Below are 24,986 nucleotides of genomic sequence, written 5' to 3'. Positions count from 1 at the left end.
ACGTGGATGTCGATTAAGGCGGCCCCCCGCACCTCTGATTCAGAGGGGTTGGGTAAAATGTGGAAGACACATTTCAGTTGAAGGCATTCAGTTGTAAAACTGACTAGGTATCCCCCCCTTTCCCTTAATTGTAAATAACTGCATTGACTGTACTGAAAACAAAAGCAACAATATGCACTATTAGAGAGAAGTCATTCTTTGTCCTGTATATCTGAATGGGTCTGAGCGATCGTGAACAGTACAGCGTGGCTGCCTGCACTAGCTGTTGTACCATGACCAGATAGGTCTTGGCCTGTCCCTGGTCAGATAATGGTTTCATATCCACGTATGATGTCAGGTCATCAGAACTGAAAGCATAAGAGTAGAATAGTGCAGAAGTCTTCTAGAACAATCCTATGCAGTAAAACATCCAACCATTGGGTTTTATTTTATAGATATTTTATACTGACACTAAGTACATATGTTCACATATTTGTGCATCTCATAGGATCTGCAATGTATGCATTTATATTACTGTATTTCATTGTATGAATTGCCAATAAGTAATTTTCCATGTATAAAATGTTAAGTTATTAACAAATGAAATGTCAAGGTATTTATACGGATTACAGATATTGTAACTTTATTGAAGACAGATACTGTGATTATGGCACATCAGCCACGTTTATACCTGGTTCTAATTTGTGTCCTTTGTCCTCATCTTGTCCACATTTTTAGACGATTAAAAGACGCATTGTGAACTGATTTTGATCAGATCTTATAAGTGTAAACAGGCAAGATCAGGACAAGATCCGGATGAAGGACACGTTAGCAGCAGGTATAAACGGGGCTAGAGAAGGTGACCACTGTATAGTAACTGCATGTATAGGCTATGATATTTATTTTATTAACAAGTTAAGGTTTACAATATTTATCTAATTTGTTGATAACCTGAACTGGTTTCCCTCAGTCCCTCAAAAGCCCACCAATAGTACTGCAACCCTCAAACCAAAGAAAAGGTTTTCCTAAGAAAATGACATGAACAGATCAGGTTCAGAATATAAAGATGAAAAATGAACATCCACTGACGACAACACCTCACTCTTATAACGATGTGGAATAACTTAATAGTTACACATTATGATTCCATTGTCTATTCTCACTTCTGTCATATCTCTCTCCACAAATCAACAAACAGAGAAAGGCACTCTGTTCATCTAGAACAGGGTTCTCAAGTACTATTCGAGTAGGTCCTGTCACACAAATGTCATAGGTGGCAAAGGTCCGGATTGATATTGTCATTTATCGACTTAGTAAACCCCCACAACCCACGCAACCCCAAACTGTTAAAAAAACTATTGTTGGAGAGAGAATTAGCAATTCTAAAGTTCATTTCCTGCAATTCTACACATTATGCCATGGAGCAAAAGGAAAAGGTTGCCATTTTAAAGCTAATTTATTCAATTCTACACATTATGCCATGGAGCAAAAGGAAAAGGTTGCCTTTTTAAAGCTAATTTATTAGATTTGACACATTATGCCATGGAGCAAAATGAAAAGATTGCCATTTTAAAGCTAATTTATTCAATTCTACACATTATGCCATGGAGCAAAAGGAAAAGGTTGCCATTTTAAAGCTAATTTATTCAATTCTACACATTATGCCATGGAGCAAAAGGAAAAGGTTGCCTTTTTAAAGCTAATTTATTAGATTTGACACATTATGCCATGGAGCAAAATGAAAAGATTGCAATTTTAAAGCTAATTTATTCAATTCTACACATTATGCCATGGAGCAAAATGAAAAGGTTGCCATTTTAAAGCTCATTTAACATTTTCCATGTCTTATTTGTGTTCATATGATACCAGTAGTCGAATCTCGACCAAATTCCTAATTGGTATTTTTTGGGAACCTCAGTCCGTAATGTGTGGTCATGCGTCAAAGGTAAACTGGTCCAGAACAAAGCAGCACGTATCACACTCAGATGTAAACGGAGGGAAAGTGTCAGTAACATGCATGTCAGTCTCTCCTGGCTAAAAGTAGAGGAGAGGTTGACTGCATCACCATTGGTCTCTGTGTGAGGTGTTGATGCATGTCAGTCTCTCCTGGCTAAAAGTAGAGGAGAGGTTGACTGCATCACCATTGGTCTTTGTGTGAGGTGTTGATGGTACCAAACTGTCTGTTCAAGCAGTTGGCACACAGTCCGGACACCCATCGGTACAACACAAGACATGCAACCAGAGGTCTCTTCACAGTCCCCAGGTCCAGAACAGGCTGGGAAACGCAGTATTAAATACAGCCATGACTATCATTTCAACCAAGTTAATAACATGTGGCATATTTCCTGAAACTGATTCTGTATTTTAAAACTGGATATATACTAGCATATTTCAAAAAGCTTTTTGACATGTGTGATCGAAATCCATCGATCTCCTTCAGAATGTACAGTCCCATAAAAAGTAAATGGTAAATGGTACTATACAGAAAGTTGATTCCCAACCCTTGCATTCCACCTACAAGCCTGAGATATTAAAACAGCCTAATACTCCCTTCCCGCAGTACAAACATAGTACAACACACACAATGCATCTGGAAAGTATTCAGACCCCTTGACTTTTTCCACATTTTTGTTAACTTACAGCCTTATTCTAAAAATGGATTAAATTGTTTTCCCCCCTCATCAATCTACACACAATACCCCATAATTGCAAAGCAAAAACAGGTTTTTAGAAAATGTTGCTAATTTGTATATATATAAATATATATATATAAGCTGAAATATAACATTTACATAAGTATTCAGACCCTTTACTTAATAGTTTGTTGAAGCACCTTTGGCAACGATTACAGCCTTGAGTCTTCATGGGTATGACGCTACAAGCTTGGCACACCTGTATTTGGGGAGTTTCTCCCATTCTTCTCTGCAGATCCTCTCAAGGATGGGGAGCGTCACTGCACAGATATTGTCAGGTCTCCCCAGAGATGTTCTATCGAATTCAAGTCCGGGCTCTGGCTGGGCAACTCAAGGACATTCAGTGACCTGTCCTGAAGCCACTCCTGCGTTGTCTTGGCTGTGTGCTTAGGGTCGTTGTCCAGTTGGAAGGTGAGCCTTCGCCCCAGTCTGAGGTCCTGAGCACTCTGGAGCTGGTTTTCATAACGGATCTCCCTGTACTTTGCTCCGTTCATCTTTCCCTCGATCCTGACTAGTCTCCCAGTCCCTGCCACTGAAAAAGATCCTCACAGCATGCTGCTACCACCATGCTTCACTGTAGGGATGGTGCCATGTTTCCTCTAGATGTGACGCTTGGCATTCAGGCCAAAGAGTTTCATAAGACCAGAAAATCTTGTTTCTCATAAAGAGTCTTTAGGTGTTTTTGGCAAACTCCTAGTGGGCGGTCATGCCTTTTACTGAGGAGTGGCATCTGTTTGGCCACTCTACCATAAAGACCTGATGGGTGGAGTGCTGCAGAGATGATTGTCCTTCCGGAAGTTTCTCCCATCTCCACAGAAGAACTCAGGAGCTCTGTCAGAGTGACCATCGGGTTCTTGGTCACCTCCCTGACCAAGGCCCTTCACCCTGATTGCTCAGTTTGGCCGGGCGGTCAGTTCTATGAAGAGTCTTGGTGGTTCCAAACTTCTTCCATTTAAGAATGATGGAGTCCACTGTGTTCTTGGGGACCTTCAATGCCGCAGACATGTTTTGGTACCCTTCCCCAGATCTGTGCCTCGACACAATCCTGTCTCGGAGCTCTACGGACAATTACTTTGACCTGCACTGTCAACTGTGGAACCTTATATAGACAGGTGTGTGCCTTTCCAATCAAGTTTTGAGAAACATCTCAAGGATGATCAATGGCAACAGGATGCACCGGAGATAAATTTTGAGTCTCATAGCAAAGGGTCTGAATACTTATGTAAATAAGGTATACCTGTTTTTATTTGTAATATATTTGCAAAACTATCTAAAAATCAGTTTTTGCTTTGTCATTATGGGGTATTGTGTATAGATTGATGAGGAATCATTTTTATTTCACCCATTTTACAATAAGTCTGTAATCTAACAAAATGAGGACAAAGTCGCGGGGTCTGAATACTTTCCAAATACACTGTATGCTCCTGTAGTCTTCACAGGAGGAGACTGTGATTGTGTCAGTCATGGTTCAACAAGCATTCAGAATCAAGATGACACTCTGATGTGCAACACTAGACACACCAAGCTCCTTTCCTTGACATACCGCACAACTTCAAACATGGCAGGTCAATTTCTAACAATAATCACTGTGCAAAAATATCAAAGTCTATGGTACGTGTATGTACTCTGTCCTCCCCATAAAAACATCATGATCAATAATGTAATGACTTACTTGGCAGGTTTATATATCTCCTACACTGTAATACTGTTTACAGGACAAGGTTCAATAATAATCTGTGATGTCAGGCTGCCACAACACATGAAGTGATAGATTTAACATTTCCTGTCAGGCCTGTCTGTCTCTGTTAAAGGGCAGAGAGGGACAGCACAGCTACATGCTCTGGGAAGTAAAAGTCAGGGTGTGACTCCAATAGTGGTTTAGATCAACTCTCTGGATGAGAGATTCGGTTTACGTCCAATAACATCCACTTTTCTCTCTGTGAAATATTTCTGTGCAGGTCATGCCCCCCTCCCCCCTTAAAAAACAGGTATTGCTACATCAAAGTTTCTCAACTGGTCCCTGAAACAGAATAAAACAAATAGATGTTTTTCAAAACACAAGTCAACAAACCACCTGTTGGTCACGAACCACAGCCCCCCAGCTGGAGCAAAACCTTTGAATTATCAACATGTACAGTCCCCTCTCCACCTCCTATCAGCAGCCACAGCCCCAGCCTTCTCCGCCCATGTCTTTGCTGTTGAGTTTGAAGCTTTCCGTCACATTCTCGTTGAACATGGGTCCCCCATGGCGCAGGATGAGCTCGGCGGCCATCTTGTTAAAGGCCTCATCCACGTTGGAGGCGTCTTTAGCCGACGTCTCAATGGCCGTCAGGAACTCCAGCTGGTGGGCCATGGTCTGGGCATCTTCTAACGACACCTCACGCTGATCCACCAGGTCAGACTTATTCCCTGAGGATAGAGAGGAGAGAGAGAAGAAAAGAGGACCGAGCAGAGGGAGGACAGGTGAGGAGAGGTGAGGGGGGAGAGGGCAGGCAAGGAGAGGTGAGGGTGGAAGAGGGAAGAGGACAGGCGGGATGAGGTGAGGGTGGAAGAGGGGAGAGGACAGGTAAGGAGAGGTGAGGGGGGAAGTAGGGAGGAGAGGTGAGGGGGGAAGAGGGAAGAGGACAGGTGGAACAGTAGGGGAGATGACAGGTGAGGAGAGGACGGGTTAAGAGGTGAGGGGAAGAGGTGAGGAAGAGGAGCAGGGGTGAGGAAGAGAGGGGGTGAGGTGAAGGGGAGAGGGGGTGAGGTGAAGAGGTGAGGAAGAGGAGGTGAGAAATAGAGGTGAGGAAGGGGTGGTGAGGACAGGTGGGGAGAGGAGAGGTGAGGAAGAGGAGAGATGGGAGAGGAGAGGTGGGAGAAGAGAGGAGGACAGGTATGGATAGGGGAGAAGTGAGGAGAGGACAGGTGAGATGAGAGGAGAGGTGAAGGGTCCAGGTAAGGGGAGAGGAGGAGAGGTGAAGGGGACAGGTAAGGGGAGAGGAGGAGAGGTGAAGGGGACAGGTAAGGGGAGAGGAGGAGAGGTGAAGGGGACAGGTAAGGGGAGAGGAGGAGAGGTGAAGGGTCCAGGTAAGGGGAGAGGAGGAGAGGTGAAGGGTCCAGGTAAGGGGAGAGGAGGAGAGGTGAAGGGTCCAGGTAAGGGGAGAGGAGGAGAGGTGAAGGGGACAGGTAAGGGGAGAGGAGGAGAGGTGAAGGGGACAGGTAAGGGGAGAGGAGGAGAGGTGAAGGGGACAGGTAAGGGGAGAGGAGGAGAGGTGAAGGGTCCAGGTAAGGGGAGAGGAGGAGAGGTGAAGGGTCCAGGTAAGGGGAGAGGAGGAGAGGTGAAGGGTCCAGGTAAGGGGAGAGGAGGAGAGGTGAAGGGGACAGGTAAGGGGAGAGGAGGAGAGGTGAAGGGGACAGGTAAGGGGAGAGGAGGAGAGGAGGAGAGGTGAAGGGGACAGGTAAGGGGAGAGGAGGAGAGGTGAAGGGGAGAGGTTTATCTGCTTTATCTGTTTTTAAAACAGAGTGATTTAAACTAGGGTGATTTATAAAGACCAGGGATAAACATTATCAGGCATGTTACTGATGTAAGGTAAGTAATAAACTAACTAGTAACCCTTTATTAGGATAGTCCATCTGTAGATGGAGGGTGATTTATAAAGACCAGGGATAAACATTATCAGGCATGTTACTGATGTAAGGTAAGTAATAAACTAACTAGTAACCCTTTATTAGGATAGTCTATCTGTAGATGCTCTACAGACCAACATTTCAACTATCTCCTAATCCTAAACTTAACCCTAACTTTAACCCTTATTCTAAACCTAACCCCAAATGTTACCTACCTGTAAATCGTCATTCAGCTATCCATCTATCATCTACATTTAAGTCATTTAGCAGACGCTCTTATCCAGAGCGACTTACAAATCTATAGATGGACTACCCAGACTTTCCAGATAAAGTCTGACCCTAGTAACTAACTAACTACTAACCGATGAGCAGGGGTACAATTTTTGCCCCTAGTAACTAACTAACTACTAACCGATGAGCAGGGGTACAATGTTTGCCCCTAGTAACTAACTAACTACTAACCGATGAGCAGGGGTACAATGTTTGCCCCTAGTAACTAACTACTAACCGATGAGCAGGGGTACAATGTTTGACCCTAGTAACTAACTAACTACTAACCGATGAGCAGGGGTACAATGTTTGACCCTAGTAACTAACTAACTACTAACTGATGAGCAGGGGTATAAAGTCTGACCCTAGTAACTAACTACTAACCGATGAGCAGGGGTACAATGTTTGCCCCTAGTAACTAACTACTAACCGATGAGCAGGGGTACAATGTTTGCCCCTAGTAACTAACTACTAACCGATGAGCAGGGGTACAATGTTTGCCCCTAGTAACTAACTACTAACCGATGAGCAGGGGTACAATGTTTGACCCTAGTAACTAACTAACTACTAACCGATGAGCAGGGGTACAATGTTTGACCCTAGTAACTAACTAACTACTAACCGATGAGCAGGGGTATAAAGTCTGACCCTAGTAACTAACTACTAACCGATGAGCAGGGGTACAATGTTTGCCCCTAGTAACTAACTACTAACCGATGAGCAGGGGTACAATGTTTGACCCTAGTAACTAACTAACTACTAACCGATGAGCAGGGGTACAATGTTTGACCCTAGTAACTAACTACTAACTGATGAGCAGGGGTACAATGTTTGCCCCTAGTAACTAACTACTAACCGATGAGCAGGGGTACAATGTTTGACCCTAGTAACTAACTAACTACTAACCGATGAGCAGGGGTACAATGTTTGACCCTAGTAACTAACTAACTACTAACCGATGAGCAGGGGTATAAAGTCTGACCCTAGTAACTAACTACTAACCGATGAGCAGGGGTACAATGTTTGCCCCTAGTAACTAACTACTAACCGATGAGCAGGGGTACAATGTTTGACCCTAGTAACTAACTAACTACTAACCGATGAGCAGGGGTACAATGTTTGACCCTAGTAACTAACTAACTACTAACCGATGAGCAGGGGTACAATGTTTGACCCTAGTAACTAACTAACTACTAACCGATGAGCAGGGGTATAAAGTCTGACCCTAGTAACTAACTACTAACCGATGAGCAGGGGTACAATGTTTGACCCTAGTAACTAACTAACTACTAACCGATGAGCAGGGGTACAATGTTTGACCCTAGTAACTAACTAACTACTAACTGATGAGCAGGGGTATAAAGTCTGACCCTAGTAACTAACTACTAACCGATGAGCAGGGGTACAATGTTTGCCCCTAGTAACTAACTACTAACCGATGAGCAGGGGTACAATGTTTGCCCCTAGTAACTAACTACTAACCGATGAGCAGGGGTACAATGTTTGCCCCTAGTAACTAACTACTAACCGATGAGCAGGGGTACAATGTTTGACCCTAGTAACTAACTAACTACTAACCGATGAGCAGGGGTACAATGTTTGACCCTAGTAACTAACTAACTACTAACCGATGAGCAGGGGTATAAAGTCTGACCCTAGTAACTAACTACTAACCGATGAGCAGGGGTACAATGTTTGCCCCTAGTAACTAACTACTAACCGATGAGCAGGGGTACAATGTTTGACCCTAGTAACTAACTAACTACTAACCGATGAGCAGGGGTACAATGTTTGACCCTAGTAACTAACTAACTACTAACCGATGAGCAGGGGTACAATGTTTGCCCCTAGTAACTAACTACTAACCGATGAGCAGGGGTACAATGTTTGCCCCTAGTAACTAACTAACTACTAACCGATGAGCAGGGGTACAATGTTTGCCCCTAGTAACTAACTACTAACCGATGAGCAGGGGTACAATGTTTGACCCTAGTAACTAACTAACTACTAACCGATGAGCAGGGGTACAATGTTTGACCCTAGTAACTAACTAACTACTAACCGATGAGCAGGGGTATAAAGTCTGACCCTAGTAACTAACTACTAACCGATGAGCAGGGGTACAATGTTTGCCCCTAGTAACTAACTACTAACCGATGAGCAGGGGTACAATGTTTGCCCCTAGTAACTAACTACTAACTGATGAGCAGGGGTACAATGTTTGCCCCTAGTAACTAACTACTAACCGATGAGCAGGGGTACAATGTTTGACCCTAGTAACTAACTAACTACTAACCGATGAGCAGGGGTACAATGTTTGACCCTAGTAACTAACTAACTACTAACCGATGAGCAGGGGTATAAAGTCTGACCCTAGTAACAAACTACTAACCGATGAGCAGGGGTACAATGTTTGCCCCTAGTAACTAACTACTAACCGATGAGCAGGGGTACAATGTTTGACCCTAGTAACTAACTAACTACTAACCGATGAGCAGGGGTACAATGTTTGACCCTAGTAACTAACTAACTACTAACCGATGAGCAGGGGTACAATGTTTGCCCCTAGTAACTAACTAACTACTAACCGATGAGCAGGGGTACAATGTTTGCCCCTAGTAACTAACTACTAACCGATGAGCAGGGGTACAATGTTTGACCCTAGTAACTAACTAACTACTAACCGATGAGCAGGGGTACAATGTTTGACCCTAGTAACTAACTAACTACTAACCGATGAGCAGGGGTACAATGTTTGACCCTAGTAACTAACTAACTACTAACCGATGAGCAGGGGTACAATGTTTGACCCTAGTAACTAACTAACTACTAACCGATGAGCAGGGGTATAAAGTCTGACCCTAGTAACTAACTACTAACCGATGAGCAGGGGTACAATGTTTGCCCCTAGTAACTAACTACTAACCGATGAGCAGGGGTACAATGTTTGACCCTAGTAACTAACTACTAACCGATGAGCAGGGGTACAATGTTTGCCCCTAGTAACTAACTAACTACTAACCGATGAGCAGGGGTACAATGTTTGACCCTAGTAACTAACTAACTACTAACCGATGAGCAGGGGTACAATGTTTGACCCTAGTAACTAACTAACTACTAACCGATGAGCAGGGGTACAATGTTTGACCCTAGTAACTAACTAACTACTAACTGATGAGCAGGGGTATAAAGTCTGACCCTAGTAACTAACTACTAACCGATGAGCAGGGGTACAATGTTTGCCCCTAGTAACTAACTACTAACCGATGAGCAGGGGTACAATGTTTGCCCCTAGTAACTAACTACTAACCGATGAGCAGGGGTACAATGTTTGCCCCTAGTAACTAACTACTAACCGATGAGCAGGGGTACAATGTTTGACCCTAGTAACTAACTAACTACTAACCGATGAGCAGGGGTACAATGTTTGACCCTAGTAACTAACTAACTACTAACCGATGAGCAGGGGTATAAAGTCTGACCCTAGTAACTAACTACTAACCGATGAGCAGGGGTACAATGTTTGCCCCTAGTAACTAACTACTAACCGATGAGCAGGGGTACAATGTTTGACCCTAGTAACTAACTAACTACTAACCGATGAGCAGGGGTACAATGTTTGACCCTAGTAACTAACTAACTACTAACCGATGAGCAGGGGTACAATGTTTGCCCCTAGTAACTAACTACTAACCGATGAGCAGGGGTACAATGTTTGCCCCTAGTAACTAACTAACTACTAACCGATGAGCAGGGGTACAATGTTTGCCCCTAGTAACTAACTACTAACCGATGAGCAGGGGTACAATGTTTGACCCTAGTAACTAACTAACTACTAACCGATGAGCAGGGGTACAATGTTTGACCCTAGTAACTAACTAACTACTAACCGATGAGCAGGGGTATAAAGTCTGACCCTAGTAACTAACTACTAACCGATGAGCAGGGGTACAATGTTTGCCCCTAGTAACTAACTACTAACCGATGAGCAGGGGTACAATGTTTGCCCCTAGTAACTAACTACTAACTGATGAGCAGGGGTACAATGTTTGCCCCTAGTAACTAACTACTAACCGATGAGCAGGGGTACAATGTTTGACCCTAGTAACTAACTAACTACTAACCGATGAGCAGGGGTACAATGTTTGACCCTAGTAACTAACTAACTACTAACCGATGAGCAGGGGTATAAAGTCTGACCCTAGTAACAAACTACTAACCGATGAGCAGGGGTACAATGTTTGCCCCTAGTAACTAACTACTAACCGATGAGCAGGGGTACAATGTTTGACCCTAGTAACTAACTAACTACTAACCGATGAGCAGGGGTACAATGTTTGACCCTAGTAACTAACTAACTACTAACCGATGAGCAGGGGTACAATGTTTGCCCCTAGTAACTAACTAACTACTAACCGATGAGCAGGGGTACAATGTTTGCCCCTAGTAACTAACTACTAACCGATGAGCAGGGGTACAATGTTTGACCCTAGTAACTAACTAACTACTAACCGATGAGCAGGGGTACAATGTTTGACCCTAGTAACTAACTAACTACTAACCGATGAGCAGGGGTACAATGTTTGACCCTAGTAACTAACTAACTACTAACCGATGAGCAGGGGTACAATGTTTGACCCTAGTAACTAACTAACTACTAACCGATGAGCAGGGGTATAAAGTCTGACCCTAGTAACTAACTACTAACCGATGAGCAGGGGTACAATGTTTGCCCCTAGTAACTAACTACTAACCGATGAGCAGGGGTACAATGTTTGACCCTAGTAACTAACTACTAACCGATGAGCAGGGGTACAATGTTTGCCCCTAGTAACTAACTAACTACTAACCGATGAGCAGGGGTACAATGTTTGACCCTAGTAACTAACTAACTACTAACCGATGAGCAGGGGTACAATGTTTGACCCTAGTAACTAACTAACTACTAACCGATGAGCAGGGGTACAATGTTTGACCCTAGTAACTAACTAACTACTAACTGATGAGCAGGGGTATAAAGTCTGACCCTAGTAACTAACTACTAACCGATGAGCAGGGGTACAATGTTTGCCCCTAGTAACTAACTACTAACCGATGAGCAGGGGTACAATGTTTGCCCCTAGTAACTAACTACTAACCGATGAGCAGGGGTACAATGTTTGCCCCTAGTAACTAACTACTAACCGATGAGCAGGGGTACAATGTTTGACCCTAGTAACTAACTAACTACTAACCGATGAGCAGGGGTACAATGTTTGACCCTAGTAACTAACTAACTACTAACCGATGAGCAGGGGTATAAAGTCTGACCCTAGTAACTAACTACTAACCGATGAGCAGGGGTACAATGTTTGCCCCTAGTAACTAACTACTAACCGATGAGCAGGGGTACAATGTTTGACCCTAGTAACTAACTAACTACTAACCGATGAGCAGGGGTACAATGTTTGACCCTAGTAACTAACTAACTACTAACCGATGAGCAGGGGTACAATGTTTGCCCCTAGTAACTAACTACTAACCGATGAGCAGGGGTACAATGTTTGCCCCTAGTAACTAACTAACTACTAACCGATGAGCAGGGGTACAATGTTTGCCCCTAGTAACTAACTACTAACCGATGAGCAGGGGTACAATGTTTGACCCTAGTAACTAACTAACTACTAACCGATGAGCAGGGGTACAATGTTTGACCCTAGTAACTAACTAACTACTAACCGATGAGCAGGGGTATAAAGTCTGACCCTAGTAACTAACTACTAACCGATGAGCAGGGGTACAATGTTTGCCCCTAGTAACTAACTACTAACCGATGAGCAGGGGTACAATGTTTGCCCCTAGTAACTAACTACTAACTGATGAGCAGGGGTACAATGTTTGCCCCTAGTAACTAACTACTAACCGATGAGCAGGGGTACAATGTTTGACCCTAGTAACTAACTAACTACTAACCGATGAGCAGGGGTACAATGTTTGACCCTAGTAACTAACTAACTACTAACCGATGAGCAGGGGTATAAAGTCTGACCCTAGTAACTAACTACTAACCGATGAGCAGGGGTACAATGTTTGCCCCTAGTAACTAACTACTAACCGATGAGCAGGGGTACAATGTTTGACCCTAGTAACTAACTAACTACTAACCGATGAGCAGGGGTACAATGTTTGACCCTAGTAACTAACTAACTACTAACCGATGAGCAGGGGTACAATGTTTGCCCCTAGTAACTAACTAACTACTAACCGATGAGCAGGGGTACAATGTTTGCCCCTAGTAACTAACTACTAACCGATGAGCAGGGGTACAATGTTTGACCCTAGTAACTAACTAACTACTAACCGATGAGCAGGGGTACAATGTTTGACCCTAGTAACTAACTAACTACTAACCGATGAGCAGGGGTACAATGTTTGACCCTAGTAACTAACTAACTACTAACCGATGAGCAGGGGTACAATGTTTGACCCTAGTAACTAACTAACTACTAACCGATGAGCAGGGGTATAAAGTCTGACCCTAGTAACTAACTACTAACCGATGAGCAGGGGTACAATGTTTGCCCCTAGTAACTAACTACTAACCGATGAGCAGGGGTACAATGTTTGCCCCTAGTAACTAACTACTAACCGATGAGCAGGGGTACAATGTTTGCCCCTAGTAACTAACTACTAACTGATGAGCAGGGGTACAATGTTTGACCCTAGTAACTAACTAACTACTAACCGATGAGCAGGGGTACAATGTTTGACCCTAGTAACTAACTAACTACTAACCGATGAGCAGGGGTATAAAGTCTGACCCTAGTAACTAACTACTAACCGATGAGCAGGGGTACAATGTTTGCCCCTAGTAACTAACTACTAACCGATGAGCAGGGGTACAATGTTTGCCCCTAGTAACTAACTACTAACCGATGAGCAGGGGTACAATGTTTGCCCCTAGTAACTAACTACTAACCGATGAGCAGGGGTACAAAGTTTGACCCTAGTAACTAACTAACTACTAACCGATGAGCAGGGGTACAATGTTTGACCCTAGTAACTAACTAACTACTAACCGATGAGCAGGGGTATAAAGTCTGACCCTAGTAACTAACTACTAACCGATGAGCAGGGGTACAATGTTTGCCCCTAGTAACTAACTACTAACCGATGAGCAGGGGTACAATGTTTGACCCTAGTAACTAACTAACTACTAACCGATGAGCAGGGGTACAATGTTTGACCCTAGTAACTAACTAACTACTAACTGATGAGCAGGGGTATAAAGTCTGACCCTAGTAACTAACTACTAACCGATGAGCAGGGGTACAATGTTTGCCCCTAGTAACTAACTACTAACCGATGAGCAGGGGTACAATGTTTGCCCCTAGTAACTAACTACTAACCGATGAGCAGGGGTACAATGTTTGACCCTAGTAACTAACTAACTACTAACCGATGAGCAGGGGTATAAAGTCTGACCCTAGTAACTAACTACTAACCGATGAGCAGGGGTACAATGTTTGACCCTAGTAACTAACTAACTACTAACCGATGAGCAGGGGTACAATGTTTGACCCTAGTAACTAACTAACTACTAACCGATGAGCAGGGGTACAATGTTTGCCCCTAGTAACTAACTACTAACCGATGAGCAGGGGTACAATGTTTGACCCTAGTAACTAACTACTAACCGATGAGCAGGGGTACAATGTTTGCCCCTAGTAACTAACTAACTACTAACCGATGAGCAGGGGTACAATGTTTGCCCCTAGTAACTAACTACTAACCGATGAGCAGGGGTACAATGTTTGACCCTAGTAACTAACTAACTACTAACCGATGAGCAGGGGTACAATGTTTGACCCTAGTAACTAACTACTAACCGATGAGCAGGGGTATAAAGTCTGACCCTAGTAACTAACTACTAACCGATGAGCAGGAGTACAATGTTTGCCCCTAGTAACTAACTACTAACCGATGAGCAGGGGTACAATGTTTGCCCCTAGTAACTAACTACTAACCGATGAGCAGGGGTACAATGTTTGACCCTAGTAACTAACTAACTACTAACCGATGAGCAGGGGTACAATGTTTGACCCTAGTAACTAACTAACTACTAACCGATGAGCAGGGGTACAATGTTTGCCCCTAGTAACTAACTACTAACCGATGAGCAGGGGTACAATGTTTGACCCTAGTAACTAACTACTAACCGATGAGCAGGGGTACAATGTTTGCCCCTAGTAACTAACTAACTACTAACCGATGAGCAGGGGTACAATGTTTGCCCCTAGTAACTAACTACTAACCGATGAGCAGGGGTACAATGTTTGACCCTAGTAACTAACTAACTACTAACCGATGAGCAGGGGTACAATGTTTGACCCTAGTAACTAACTACTAACCGATGAGCAGGGGTATAAAGTCTGACCCTAGTAACTAACTACTAACCGATGAGCAGGAGTACAATGTTTGCCCCTAGTAACTAACTACTAACCGATGAGCAGGGGTACAATGTTTGCCCCTAGTAACTAACTACTAACCGATGAGCAGGGGTACAATGTTTGCCCCTAGTAACTAACTACTAACCGATGAGCAGGGGTACAATGTTTGACCCTAGTAACTAACTAACTACTAACCGATGAGCAGGGGTACAATGTTTGACCCTAGTAACTAACTAACTACTAACCGATGAGCAGGGGTATAAAGTCTGACCCTAGTAACTAACTACTAACCGATGAGCAGGGGTACAATGTTTGCCCCTAGTAACTAACTACTAACCGATGAGCAGGGGTACAATGTTTGACCCTAGTAACTAACTAACTACTAACCGATGAGCAGGGGTACAATGTTTGACCCTAGTAACTAACTAACTACTAACCGATGAGCAGGGGTACAATGTTTGCCCCTAGTAACTAACTAACTACTAACCGATGAGCAGGGGTACAATGTTTGCCCCTAGTAACTAACTACTAACCGATGAGCAGGGGTACAATGTTTGACCCTAGTAACTAACTAACTACTAACCGATGAGCAGGGGTACAATGTTTGACCCTAGTAACTAACTAACTACTAACCGATGAGCAGGGGTATAAAGTCTGACCCTAGTAACTAACTACTAACCGATGAGCAGGGGTACAATGTTTGCCCCTAGTAACTAACTACTAACCGATGAGCAGGGGTACAATGTTTGACCCTAGTAACTAACTAACTACTAACCGATGAGCAGGGGTACAATGTTTGACCCTAGTAACTAACTAACTACTAACCGATGAGCAGGGGTACAATGTTTGCCCCTAGTAACTAACTAACTACTAACCGATGAGCAGGGGTACAATGTTTGCCCCTAGTAACTAACTACTAACCGATGAGCAGGGGTACAATGTTTGACCCTAGTAACTAACTAACTACTAACCGATGAGCAGGGGTACAATGTTTGACCCTAGTAACTAACTAACTACTAACCGATGAGCAGGGGTATAAAGTCTGACCCTAGTAACTAACTACTAACCGATGAGCAGGGGTACAATGTTTGACCCTAGTAACTAACTAACTACTAACTGATGAGCAGGGGTATAAAGTCTGACCCTAGTAACTAACTACTAACCGATGAGCAGGGGTACAATGTTTGCCCCTAGTAACTAACTACTAACCGATGAGCAGGGGTACAATGTTTGCCCCTAGTAACTAACTACTAACCGATGAGCAGGGGTACAATGTTTGACCCTAGTAACTAACTAACTACTAACCGATGAGCAGGGGTATAAAGTCTGACCCTAGTAACTAACTACTAACCGATGAGCAGGGGTACAATGTTTGCCCCTAGTAACTAACTACTAACCGATGAGCAGGGGTACAATGTTTGACCCTAGTAACTAACTAACTACTAACCGATGAGCAGGGGTACAATGTTTGACCCTAGTAACTAACTAACTACTAACCGATGAGCAGGGGTACAATGTTTGCCCCTAGTAACTAACTACTAACCGATGAGCAGGGGTACAATGTTTGCCCCTAGTAACTAACTACTAACCGATGAGCAGGGGTACAATGTTTGCCCCTAGTAACTAACTAACTACTAACCGATGAGCAGGGGTACAATGTTTGCCCCTAGTAACTAACTACTAACCGATGAGCAGGGGTACAATGTTTGACCCTAGTAACTAACTAACTACTAACCGATGAGCAGGGGTATAAAGTCTGACCCTAGTAACTAACTACTAACCGATGAGCAGGGGTACAATGTTTGCCCCTAGTAACTAACTACTAACCGATGAGCAGGGGTACAATGTTTGCCCCTAGTAACTAACTACTAACCGATGAGCAGGGGTACAATGTTTGACCCTAGTAACTAACTAACTACTAACCGATGAGCAGGGGTACAATGTTTGACCCTAGTAACTAACTAACTACTAACCGATGAGCAGGGGTATAAAGTCTGACCCTAGTAACTAACTACTAACCGATGAGCAGGGGTACAATGTTTGCCCCTAGTAACTAACTACTAACCGATGAGCAGGGGTACAATGTTTGACCCTAGTAACTAACTAACTACTAACCGATGAGCAGGGGTACAATGTTTGACCCTAGTAACTAACTAACTACTAACCGATGAGCAGGGGTACAATGTTTGCCCCTAGTAACTAACTAACTACTAACCGATGAGCAGGGGTACAATGTTTGCCCCTAGTAACTAACTACTAACCGATGAGCAGGGGTACAATGTTTGACCCTAGTAACTAACTAACTACTAACCGATGAGCAGGGGTACAATGTTTGACCCTAGTAACTAACTAACTACTAACCGATGAGCAGGGGTACAATGTTTGACCCTAGTAACTAACTAACTACTAACCGATGAGCAGGGGTACAATGTTTGACCCTAGTAACTAACTAACTACTAACCGATGAGCAGGGGTACAATGTTTGACCCTAGTAACTAACTAACTACTAACCGATGAGCAGGGGTATAAAGTCTGACCCTAGTAACTAACTACTAACCGATGAGCAGGGGTACAATGTTTGCCCCTAGTAACTAACTACTAACCGATGAGCAGGGGTACAATGTTTGCCCCTAGTAACTAACTACTAACCGATGAGCAGGGGTACAATGTTTGCCCCTAGTAACTAACTACTAACCGATGAGCAGGGGTACAATGTTTGACCCTAGTAACTAACTAACTACTAACCGATGAGCAGGGGTACAATGTTTGACCCTAGTAACTAACTAACTACTAACCGATGAGCAGGGGTATAAAGTCTGACCCTAGTAACTAACTACTAACCGATGAGCAGGGGTACAATGTTTGCCCCTAGTAACTAACTACTAACCGATGAGCAGGGGTACAATGTTTGCCCCTAGTAACTAACTACTAACCGATGAGCAGGGGTACAATGTTTGCCCCTAGTAACTAACTACTAACCGATGAGCAGGGGTACAAAGTTTGACCCTAGTAACTAACTAACTACTAACCGATGAGCAGGGGTACAATGTTTGACCCTAGTAACTAACTAACTACTAACTGATGAGCAGGGGTACAATGTTTGACCCTAGTAACTAACTAACTACTAACCGATGAGCAGGGGTACAATGTTTGCCCCTAGTAACTAACTACTAACCGATGAGCAGGGGTACAATGTTTGCCCCTAGTAACTAACTACTAACCGATGAGCAGGGGTACAATGTTTGACCCTAGTAACTAACTACTAACCGATGAGCAGGGGTACAATGTTTGACCCTAGTAACTAACTAACTACTAACCGATGAGCAGGGGTACAATGTTTGCCCCTAGTAACTAACTAACTACTAACCGATGAGCAGGGGTACAATGTTTGCCCCTCCGTATTTCTTGACGTCCTCCATCCAGTTGGGCACAGCCATGAAGGTTCCTCTCTTAGTGATGTCATAGGCAATGACGGCTCCGTTGGTGCTGCGGTAATAACTCTGGGTGATCGTCCTGAAACGTTCCTGGCCCGCAGTGTCCCAGATCTGCAGCTGGACAACAACACAACCCAGGGTTATCTCACAGAGTTAGGGTTAGGGTTAGGTAATAACTCTGGGTGATCGTCCTGAAACGTTCCTGGCCCGCAGTGTCCCAGATCTGCAGCTGGACAACAACACAACCCAGGGTTATCTCACAGTTAACCCTAACAGGTTAATCTCACAGAGTTAGCCCTATCCCAGGTAATCTCACAGAGTTAGCCCTATCCCAGGTTAATCTCACAGTTAACCCTAACAGGTTCTCTCACAGAGTTATCACACAGTTACCTGCCCCCCTGAAGGACTGATAACCGCTCATATGTTCAGCTGTGTTCAGGCTACATATAACCTACTATATGACACGTTTGTCCTGATTTTCAATCAATACAGCGATATTATCAGACAACAGAGAGGTTTGCTCTGTCTCTGCCTTATGGTACGTAGACTACTAGGCATGGTACATGTTGTTAGTGACAAGGTGGAATTTCATGTCAGTAGACAGACAGTTTTACAATATGTTACAGCAGCCTTACGTTTATTCTGTGCTTGTTTACATACATGACAGGAGCAGTCTTGAGAACAGCAAAGACAACCCTGTAATGGCATTTCAATGTTCCTCCAATACTGTTACAGTACCCTATCGGCAGTACCCTATCGGCAGTACCCTATCGGCAGTACCCTATCGGCAGTACCCTATCGGCAGTACCCTATCGGCAGTACCCTATCGGCAGTACCCTATCGGCAGTACCCTATCGGCAGTACCCTTTTGGCAGTACCCTATTGGCAGTACCCTTTTGGCAGTACCCTTTTGGCAGTACCCTATTGGCAGTACCCTTTTGGCAGTACCCTATTGGCAGTACCCTATTGGCAGTAGCCTATTGGCAGTAGCCTATTGGCAGTACCCTATTGGCAGTACCCTATTGGCAGTACCCTATTGGCAGTACCCTATTGGCAGTACCCTATTGGCAGTACCCTATTGGCAGTACCCTATTGGCAGTACCCTATTGGCAGTACCCTATTGGCAGTACCCTATTGGCAGTACCCTATTGGCAGTACCCTATTGGCAGTAGCCTATTGGCAGTAGCCTATTGGCAGTACCCTTTTGGCAGTACCCTATTGGCAGTACCCTATTGGCAGTACCCTATTGGCAGTACCCTATTGGCAGTACCCTATTGGCAGTACCCTATTGGCAGTACCCTATTGGCAGTAGGCTTCCCCAGTGATTTTCCCCACGCACTGCAAGCCAGGGAAAAAAACACATATTACAACCTTTGTGTTGTGATAACTGCGCTGTTTGTTCTATAACCTGTTAGTTCATATGCCTTGACACCGTGATATATAGGCCTAAGGCTGAGACAAGAAGACACAGTGGCAGAATAAATTCAACCACACCTTTGTTTCATCACCAAACCAGAGAGCAACATCTCTCCAGTGAAGTCCACAAAGCATATTGCATGTAACAAACAGTTAAAAAAGTACAATATTTTATTAAGGAATGTAGTGAAGTAAAAGTTATCAAAAATAAATAGTCAAGTACAGATACCCCCAAAAACTACTTAAGTAGTACTTTACATATGGTTCCTTTAAAAAAAAACATTTCTCCTTATATAGTTCCTTTCGAAATGCCCTCTCCTTTCGACACCCCCAATTTTCCTGAGAGATGCACTGCACTGAGAGACGACGTACACCACATGACCAAAAGTCACCTGCTTGTGGAACATCCCATTCCAAAATCATGGCCATTAATATGGAGTTGGTTCCCCTTTGCTGCTATAACAGCCTCCACTCTTCTGGGAAGGCTTTCTACTAGATGTTGGAACATTGCTGCTATAACAGCCTCCACTCTTCTGGGAAGGCTTTCCACTAGACGTTGGAACATTGCTGCTATAACAGCCTCCACTCTTCTGGGAAGGCTTTCCACTAGATGTTGGAACATTGCTGCAGAGACTTGCTTCCATTCAGCCATAAGAGCATTAGTGAGGTCGGGCACTGATGTAGGGAGATTAGGTCTGGCTAACAGTCAGCGTTCCAATTCATCTCAAAGGTGTTCAATGGGGTTGAGGTCAGGGCTCTGTGCAGGCTAGTCAAGTTCTTCCACACCGTCATCGACAAATCATTTCTGTATGGACCTCGCTTTGTGCACGGAGGCATTGTCATGCTGAAACAGGAAAGGGCCTTCCCCAAACTGTTGCCACAAAGTCGGGAGCACAGAATCATCGAGAATGTCATTGTATGCTGTAGTGTTAAGATTTCCCTTTACTGGAACTAAGGGGCCCGAACCATGAAAAACAGCCCCAGACTATTATTCCTCCTCCACCAAACTTTACAGTTGGCACTATGCATTGAGGCAGCTAGCATTCTCCTGGCATCTGCCAAATCCAGATTCATCCGTTGGACTGCCAGATGGTGAAGCGTGATTCATCACTCCTAAGAACACATTTCCATTTTATTTTTATTTCACCTTTATGTAACCAGGTTGGCCAGTTGAGAACAAGTTCTCATTTACAACTGCGACCTGGCCAAGATAAAGCAAAGCAGTTCGACACAAACAACACCACATGGAATAAACAAACATACAGACAATAACACAATAGAAAAGTCTATATACAGTGTGTGCAAATGAAGTAAGATTAGGGAGGTAAGGCAATAAATAGGCCATAGTGGTGAAATAATTACAATTTAGCATTAACACTGGAGTGATAGATGTGCAAGTAGAGATACTGGTGTGCAATTGCTCCTGAGTCCAATGACAGCGAGCTTTACACCACTCCAGCTGACGCTTGGCTGCTCGGCCACGGAAACCCATTTCATGAGGCTCCCGACGAACAGCTCTTGTGCTGACGTTCCAAAACTGCCTCTTGAAGCAACTCGGTAGTGAGTGTTGCAACCGAGGACAGACGATTTTTACACGCTTCAGCGCTCTGTGAGTTTGTGTGGCCTACCACGCTTCAGCGGTCCCGTTCTGGGAGGTTGTGTGGCCTACCACTTCTTGGCTGAGCCGTTGTTGCTCCTAGACGTTTCCACTTCACAATAACAGCACTTACAGCAGGGAAGAAATTTGACAAACTGACTTGTTGGAAAGGTGGCATCCTATGGCGGTGCCACGTTGAAAGTCACTGAGCTCTTCAGTAAGGCCATTCTACGGTCAATGTTTGTCTGTGTTGATTGCATGGCTGTGTGCTCGATGTTATACACCTGTCAGCAACGGGTGTGGCTGAAAAAGCAGAATCCACTCATTTGAAGTAGTATCTACATACCACTGTATATACAGTGAGTAGGTGGCAGCATAGAGACCCTGAGGTATGACTGCTCTGATAGATAGTGGCAGAGCTGGACCCTATTACAAATGCTCGCTGGCTTCCCTTGGATTCAATGCTATGGTCGGCAATAATGTCAGACAGCGTGAGAGTGACGAAATCACATATTGTATGTATTTCTTTTAGTGGATGGGGGTGAAGCCTGACTTCCCTTGGCACCCATGAATACGCTCCACTGTCTATTGTTGACTTCGGTTAACAGTCACATAGGCTAGGCTATGGGAATTGATCAATTCACAGCAGGCTACTATAGCTACTAACCTTCACTCTCTTCCCTTGAATATCCATTGTCTTCATGGTAAAGTCCACTCCGATGGTATTTCCTTGTCTTTCCATGAAATTGCCAGACTTGAACCGTTGAACCACACAAGTTTTGCCAACACCTACATCTCCCACTAAAACTATTTTAAAAACAAAGTCATAGCTGTCATCCGTCTCCAGTAACGTTAATGACATTGTCGATGCGACTGGTGGCTGTTTCTTAGAGAACTACAAAGTTATCGTCGATGTTACATGAGTGTTTTCTAACCACGCTAGAATAGTATCTGTTTACAATGCAAAACTGACGTGGAGAAAAGTCGGCACCAACGGAATTGCCAACGCGGAAGGCAAAAGTCGAGTTTTAGGTGTCCTTCAACCGCGCCTGAATGTTTCAACGTGGAATAGATTATAGGAGTCCATGGCATACAAGGTGGAGGACCGTCGCTAGGGTCCTAATAACAGATGTTATTTCAGATTTATTTGCTACGCATTCAAACAATTTACAATTGTAAAATGCAATCCATGCAAATGGTACAAGATTAGGGTCAGATAATATTATAAAGCAATCTAGAATAAGGCTAATCTGGTTGTTTTAAAAGCATTAAAAAGCATTTAAAATATATAATATAAGTAATTTGACATGTTTGGAGTTTTATTCAGCATTAATTTGAATTATGAAATCCCTAATCCAACACAATCATTATCGTGGCATGTATTTTGAGTTATTGGACATGTGATGTTGTTAACATTAGGCCTATAGATGACAATTTGATTTAGAGAACTTTTCAATTATAACATTGTGAGGCTTCTCCCAACGCTGTTTTGCCATGACAGCTGAGGTGTATTCATTCCGTCAATTTTGTTTCAAAACGTTTCTTAAACAGAAGCAAACGGGACGAAATGGGGAGGGACTAACCTGAATTTGCCAAACACGTCTGGGGTGTATTCGTTAGTCAGATTCCGTTGCAAAATGTTTATTAGTTTGTTGCAAAACGTTTTGTCACAGAAAACGTTTATTGTTGACGTTTACTATCTAGGAACCAAATGGAAGGAAACAAGATCTAACAAGGAAGGACCTACATGAATGTGTCCAATAGAAACTCTTGTTTTTGTTTGAAGTAACAGTTTCCATTGCAACACATTTTGTAACAGACTAAACATTTTTCAACGGAAACCCGACTAATGAATACACCCCTGCGGTTTAAGAACCAAACAGAAGCAAAAATAATGAAACGTGGCGGGATATACCTGAATTTGTCCAATAGAAAACTCTTGTTTGCGTTTTCCTTTGAAGTAAATGGTTTCTGTTGTAAAAAACGCTTTGCAACAGAATCGGCGTAATGATTACACCCCTGCGCCACAGATAGAACAACGAGCCTAATGTTTCACCAGATGTATAAATCTAAAGCATCCGGTTGGCGTTTCCACTCACTACTAAATATACTGATGAGAGGAAGCCCAGTGACGGGCGTTTCCACTCACTACTAAATATGCTGATGAGAGGAAGCCCAGTGACGGGCGTTTCCACTCACTACTAAATATACTGATGAGAGGAAGCCCAGTGACGGGCGTTTCCACTCACTACTAAATATGCTGATGAGAGGAAGCCCAGTGGCAGGCGTTTCCACTCACTACTAAATATGCTGATGAGAGGAAGCCCAGTGGCGGGCGTTTCCACTCACTACTAAATATGCTGATGAGAGGAAGCCCAGTGACGGGCGTTTCCACTCACTACTAAATATGCTGATGAGAGGAAGCCCAGTGGCGGGCGTTTCCACTCACTACTAAATATGCTGATGAGAGGAAGCCCAGTGACGGGCGTTTCCACTCACTACTAAATATACTGATGAGAGGAAGCCCAGTGACGGGCGTTTCCACTCACTACTAAATATGCTGATGAGAGGAAGCCCAGTGACGGGCGTTTCCACTCACTACTAAATATGCTGATGAGAGGAAGCCCAGTGGCGGGCGTTTCCACTCACTACTAAATATGCTGATGAGAGGAAGCCCAGTGGCGGGCGTTTCCACTCACTACTAAATATACTGATGAGAGGAAGCCCAGTGGCGGGCGTTTCCACTCACTACTAAATATGCTGATGAGAGGAAGCCCAGTGACGGGCGTTTCCACTCACTACTAAATATACTGATGAGAGGAAGCCCAGTGGCGGGCGTTTCCACTCACTACTAAAAATGCTGATGAGAGGAAGCCCAGTGACGGGCGTTTCCACTCACTACTAAATATGCTGATGAGAGGAAGCCCAGTGGCAGGCGTTTCCACTCACTACTAAATATACTGATGAGAGGAAGCCCAGTGACGGGCGTTTCCACTCACTACTAAATATGCTGATGAGAGGAAGCCCAGTGACGGGCGTTTCCACTCACTACTAAATATACTGATGAGAGGAAGCCCAGTGACGGGCGTTTCCACTCACTACTAAATATGCTGATGAGAGGAAGCCCAGTGACGGGCGTTTCCACTCACTACTAAATATACTGATGAGAGGAAGCCCAGTGACGGGCGTTTCCACTCACTACTAAATATGCTGATGAGAGGAAGCCCAGTGACGGGCGTTTCCACTCACTACTAAATATACTGATGAGAGGAAGCCCAGTGACGGGCGTTTCCACTCACTACTAAATATGCTGATGAGAGGAAGCCCAGTGACGGGCCGAACCCAACAGGCTGAACCCAATGAGGTAGGCTGACGGCGATGTCGGAGAGTCGGAAATGGCGGCGAGTAGTGCGAATGAAATTGAGGAAATGGGGAACAAGTTGGTGAAGCAACAGCTGTGATGGAATGTGAACAATATGGGTGTCAGTTCTGATGGAGAAAAGGTTGGAGAGCAACATCTGTGATGGAATGTGACACGAGCCTACCAGACAAGCTAAAT

General features: G+C 44.0%; 1 protein-coding gene across 2 annotated transcripts; it reads right to left on the bottom strand.

The window, feature by feature from the left end:
- Positions 1-595: 595 nt before the first annotated feature.
- On the bottom strand, positions 596-22,534 carry rab43 (RAB43, member RAS oncogene family). Of its 2 annotated transcripts, XM_055912875.1 has the most exons (3): positions 22,095-22,469; positions 18,348-18,531; positions 596-5,081 (listed from the first exon to the last, which is right to left on the bottom strand). In XM_055912875.1, exons 1-3 carry the CDS (start codon positions 22,287-22,289, stop codon positions 4,828-4,830), a joined length of 633 nt encoding a protein of 210 aa, XP_055768850.1. In that variant the 5' UTR covers positions 22,290-22,469; the 3' UTR covers positions 596-4,827. The 2 variants fall into 2 exon arrangements, 1 of the variants encoding a protein (XP_055768850.1); XR_008758003.1 differs by lacking the exons at positions 596-5,081; positions 18,348-18,531 and adding an exon at positions 18,583-18,643 and having other exon boundaries at positions 22,095-22,534.
- Positions 22,535-24,986: the final 2,452 nt, after the last annotated feature.

The sequence above is a fragment of the Salvelinus fontinalis genome, unplaced genomic scaffold (assembly GCF_029448725.1).
Source record: "Salvelinus fontinalis isolate EN_2023a unplaced genomic scaffold, ASM2944872v1 scaffold_0226, whole genome shotgun sequence".
NCBI classification, from domain to species: domain Eukaryota; kingdom Metazoa; phylum Chordata; class Actinopteri; order Salmoniformes; family Salmonidae; genus Salvelinus; species Salvelinus fontinalis.
This window is presented reverse-complemented; position numbering and strand designations above follow the sequence as displayed.

Bases quoted from the DNA above. Each gene is read 5' to 3' on its own strand.
- rab43 (XM_055912875.1), bottom strand. From the start codon at position 22,289: ATGTCATTAACGTTACTGGAGACGGATGACAGCTATGACTTTGTTTTT. The intron at 18,532-22,094 runs GTTAGTAGCTAT...GTTGTTGTCCAG, and splicing joins TTCAAGGGAAGAGAGTGAAG to CTGCAGATCTGGGACACTGC. The intron at 5,082-18,347 runs GTTAGTAGTTAG...CTCTATCCTCAG, and splicing joins CATTGTACCCCTGCTCATCG to GGAATAAGTCTGACCTGGTG.